Below are 5000 nucleotides of genomic sequence, written 5' to 3' on the forward strand. Positions count from 1 at the left end.
TTTCTTATTAAGATCTTTGAAATATTTTTGAATTATGATAAAATCTTCGGTATACACTACAGTAAGTTATTTATTTGTTTATTTATTTATTTATTGACTAATTTGTGTATTCATATATTTATTTGTCTTCATTACCAGGTTACTTCATGATTTTTGAAAATACATTTGTCTTGTTATGCAATAATAAGTAAATTTACTCATTTGTAATAGTTTTATTTTGAAATAGTAATTTGCTATAGTTTCTATTTGTTGTAGAAATTGTAAATTGTAATTATTTGCTGTGGTAATGATTGTAACTTGTACTAGTTACAGCTCAAGGACAGTTGGATATTATTATGGATAATATTCATAACACTATTTGTATTTAGTCATACAGGTTGACATTTAAAAATTTGGCCATCGATAATCTGGTCCCCTCAGATTTCCGGCATTGATTTCGGATCACATTTTTAAAATTTACCGCTTTGGCTTGCATCTGTTTTCTGGAGTTGCCGTTTGTTTTGGTGGCCCTGTACTCCAGAATCAGCTGTTGGGTCTTGTTTGCACGTGCTAAGGGGCATTCCTGCTCAGTCCTTATGTTATCATGTTTATTATGCTGTATGGCCCCAGGATGGATTAAGCGAAGAAAAGAGGTTGTGTAAAACATGAGCATTGTGTGTTGTCGAAAGTGGAAATGCTAAAAAAAAAAAAAAAAAAAAAAAAAGATAATAATAATAATAATAATAATAATAATAATAATAATAATAATAATAATAATAATAATAATAATAATAATAATAATAATAATAATAATAATAATATTTAGTTGGTGAGCATTAGCACTTCTGCTTTTCATTTAGTGTTTGAGATTCACTGTAAAGGACCGTACCTGTAATTTCTGTTAGATATATACAGCATGTATAACCATAAGAAATATGCTGGATTTTTTAATGTCAGCCTGTATCAAAACTTACACAAATAATCCATCCTTCAAATAATAGGCAATCCATCCTCCAGTTATGTTCTGGTAATCCGTCTTCATTTTATATAGTCGAACATGTCACACGTTAATGTTATATCTCTTTTCATATCTAATGTTATATATAAGATTCATTATTTATTATTATATAAATTTATTTTTCCAAGATTTCATATATATTATTATTATTATTATTACTTTTATTATCATTATCATTATTATTACCATTACTATTATTGTTATTGTTACTATTACTACGTGTGTGTGTGTGTGTGTGTGTGTGTGTGTGTGTGTGTGTGTGTGTGTGTGTGTGTGTGTGTGTGTGTGTGTGTGTGTGTGTGTGTGTGTGTGTGTTTGTATGTTTGTGTGTGTGTGTTTATTTGTATGCTTGTGTGTGTGTGTTTATTTGTATACTTGTGTGTGTGTGTGTTTATTTGTATGCTTGTGTGTGTGTGTTTATTTGAATGCTTGTGTGTGTATGTTTATTTGTATGCTTGTGTGTGTGTGTTTATTTGTATGCTTGTGTGTGTGTGTGTGTGTGTGTGTGTGTGTGTGTGTGTGTGTGTGTGTGTGTGTGTGTGTGTGTGTGTGTGTGTGTGTGTGTGTGTGTGTATGTGTGTGTGTGTGTGTGTGTGTGTGTGTGTGTGTGTGTGTGTGTGTGTGTGTGTGTTTATTTGTATACTTGTGTGTGTGTGTTTATTTGTATGCTTGTGTGTGTGTGTTTATTTGTATGCTTGTGTGTGTGTGTTTGTTTGTTATTTTTAGAAATTTAGTCATCATAGAAGGTTTTGGCAATCATATGCAATTATGCATAGTATCCTATACATCTCAATTTATACCTCACTTTTTATTTTGCAGTATCGAAGAACAAGGCAAAGCGCGTAGTGACATCAGTGAGCTGGAAGTGAACATCCTTACCAAGTTGTCTGTCTCATGTCTCCTCAATCACGCATTGTGTTCTATTAAGCTGAATTGGTTTGGCAAAGCAATTAGTGACTGCGACAGAGTAAGTTTAGCAGGCATTTGTACTCCATCTCGCTTTTTGCTCTCCTTTCTCCGCTCCTCTCCTCTTCTCATTACTTTTCTCAATTCTTCTCATTCCTCTCCTCTCCATATTTCTCTTCTTCTCATCTCTCTCCTATCTTCTCTTTCCTATCCTATTCTATCCTATTCTCTTTTGTCTCTTGTTCTCTCTTCTCTCTCCTCTCCTCCCCCTTTTTTTTTCTTTGCTCTTTTCTCCTCTCCTCTCTATCCCTTTCCTGTCCTCTTTCCTTTCCTCTTCACTTCTATCCTATTCTCTCTTTTCTTCTCTCCTACTCTCTTTTTCTCTTCCCTTGTCTCCTCTCCTCTCCTCTCCTCTCCTCTTCTCTCCTCTCCTCTCCTCTTCTCTCCTCTCCTCTTCTCTCCTCTCCTCTTCTCTCCTCTCCTCTCCTCTCCTCTCCTCTTCTCTTCTCTCCTCTTCTCTCCTCTCCTCTTCTCTCCTCTCCTCTCCTCTCCTCTTCTCTCCTCTTCTCTCCTCTCCTCTCCTCTTATCTCCTCTCCTCTCCTCTCCTCTCCTCTCCTCTCTCTCATGTTGTCTCATCTCTCTTCTCCTCTCCTCCTCCTTGCCACTTCCTTCTTCTCTCCTCCTCCTCCTCCTCCTCTTCTCTCCTCCGTACTCTATTCTCTCTCTCTCTCTCGTTTTTAGAATTTTAGAAATTAAAACTGAAGTGTCCTAAAGTGCAAAGTTTCTGATAATCAAAAACTTTCAAGGGTGTCAAAAAGGTGTGTACAAGAATAAGTGACAACATTAACAAGTATTGTTCTATTTCCCTTTCCAAGAAGCATTGCAGGAACTCTATTCCATTTGTAATTTTTTTTTCCTAGGTATGTTCTTATTATCCATACTGATTAACATTTTTTCATTGCTTTTCCAGGCCATCGAACTAGACAGCTCCAATCCCAAGGCCTATTTCCGCCGAGGACAAGCCTATAACCTCAGTAATGACATTGATTCAGCAAGAACCGACCTGGAGAAGGCTAAGGAGCTTGAACCCAATGACAAGGGCATCCTAAGGGAGCTCGATGCAGTTCTGAAGAAGATTCGAGCCAGGAAGGAGAAGGAGAAGGCAGCTTATGCCAAGATGTTCCAGTAACAAAAGGATATAGGTATTAAAATAGTGCAAGTGATAACCAGTGTCGTACGTTCTCAAAACTTTTGTTGTGATAACTGCTTCAATTTGCTCTTGTATCAAGAAGAATGGCCAGAGCAATGATGTTGTTTTTTTCTACTTTGGTTAATGTATTGTGATTGTGCTTGGTATTCTTTTTTACCAGTGTGACAGAATAAAGCCCAGAAGCAAAAGGATTTTAATTTTTCATGATGTTCATGAAGAAATGAAAATTGATGTAATGAAAGAGGTTGAAGATCCACATTATGTTCTTTTCTTTCTGTTTATGTTTGTGAAGAAATGGTGATTTATGTAAATGAAGGTGTTGACGTTCGACAATATTTATGTATATATTTTTTCTGTTGATGTTACTATTTATTCATATAACAATGGTTGGAAATTAAATTTATCCTGATACAAGAAATAATAAACTTCCAAAAATGTTGAAATAAGCATTATTATTATTGTCTTCATTATTTTCATTATGATGGCAACCTCTGCATGCCATAATGATTACAGAATACTAACCTTCTCTAACAATGATATAAGACCCGAACCACTAATCCATATTTCATGAATAATGTATAATTATGTGTTACAATACATCTGATCCAGTTTAGATTTTGAGCTGGTTTTAGCTGGGTAGATGCAGTTTGTTATATGAACTGAACACCATTACATTAACCCTTTGGACCTGGTTGACGTTGCGGTCACAACGTAGAAAAACTTGAGGTGAGGGGCGAGTTAATTTGCCAGATTGACATTATATATCAATTGGGCAAATTGGCCGCAGCCTTGGGTGATGCAAACTTGCTGTCATAAGTGAAGGCCTGGGTGACACAAAAGACTCGCCACAAGTGCATAAACCTCTTGGAGTGTGATTTGTCTCATTTGGCACTGAGAAAATGGCTTTAGCATAATTTCCGTCAATAAATGTATGTGGAATGTAACATATGTAAGCAGTGACTGGAAGAGCGTTGCTTCCAGGGAGGACGCCATTTCCATGCTGCACACTGTATTCCTGGCCGCTGTGACTGGCAGTGCAGGTTGTATTACTTAAATTGAAAATTATGAAGAAATGAGATATGACAAATAACCAAATGTTCCATTTCTTTTTTCTTGCACTGAGAGAGATGATATAGAGTCTGTGCAAGGAATATAAGCAAATACCATCTGGATAAAGCAAATCAGAAGACAAATAGACAATGGAAATTAGTGATAAAGCTAAAAAAGCTAACACAATATAACTTTGGAAAGGGGAGGCATAGAGTCTTGTCACCACTCATGCGAGTTTATTTGCGCCCAGGCCTATGTGCCACACGCCCGGGATGTTGGCCACTTACATAACCCATTGCCCAGGTTTTCCGTGATTTCCGTGAGGCAACCGGATCCAAAGGGCTAATGACATCTTGCCCTAGGGGTCCATGCACTGCATTTCAGTTTTTTTGTTTTTTTTTCCTTTTTGCTTTTCTAGTAATGTAATTCTTCAAAAGTGTGACCTCAGACTGTCAAGATCATAATTGGGTCAACTTAGATTTTTGTCATATTTATTCCAAGTATTATCAAAATGTATGCCAAATTATTTGAAGAATGCAGATTCTAGACCTGGGAATACTAAGCTAGTATTTATTACCTCCCAGAAGCCACATTTGAACAAATTCTTGCTCACAATAGAGGATAAGGAAGACATTAGTAAACCATATTATATGGAAGTCAGTGAGAAAACATTTTTAAGGTGTTTATTACATTTTGAAGGAACAAGTCACCTGAGTATTTTCAAGTGATAGTCAATTGTGTCTAAAAGTCCTTACTGTATGTGAAACAATTTAATTTCCATATATCCTTTATAGATGGAGTCAACATATTCATACAAAATGATCTTGTTTTCTGCT

The 5000-nt window shown here is 36.0% G+C and overlaps 1 protein-coding gene across 2 annotated transcripts in view; it reads left to right on the forward strand.

Annotated features, from left to right (window-relative positions):
• The window catches only part of LOC113806580 (peptidyl-prolyl cis-trans isomerase D), a 19268-nt gene that overhangs the window by 13859 nt on the left and 409 nt on the right, over nt 1-5000 (forward strand). For both annotated transcript variants that reach the window (XM_027357736.2, XM_027357738.2), the window contains exons 6-7: nt 1817-1964; nt 2875-5000. The exon at nt 2875-5000 is cut by the window's right edge and continues 409 nt beyond it. In XM_027357736.2, the coding sequence (XP_027213537.2) occupies nt 1817-1964; nt 2875-3093 (367 nt within the window). In that variant the 3' untranslated portion in view covers nt 3094-5000. The remainder of the gene's footprint in view (nt 1-1816; nt 1965-2874) is intronic.

This window comes from Penaeus vannamei, chromosome 43 (assembly GCF_042767895.1).
Source record: "Penaeus vannamei isolate JL-2024 chromosome 43, ASM4276789v1, whole genome shotgun sequence".
NCBI classification, from domain to species: Eukaryota; Metazoa; Arthropoda; class Malacostraca; order Decapoda; family Penaeidae; genus Penaeus; species Penaeus vannamei.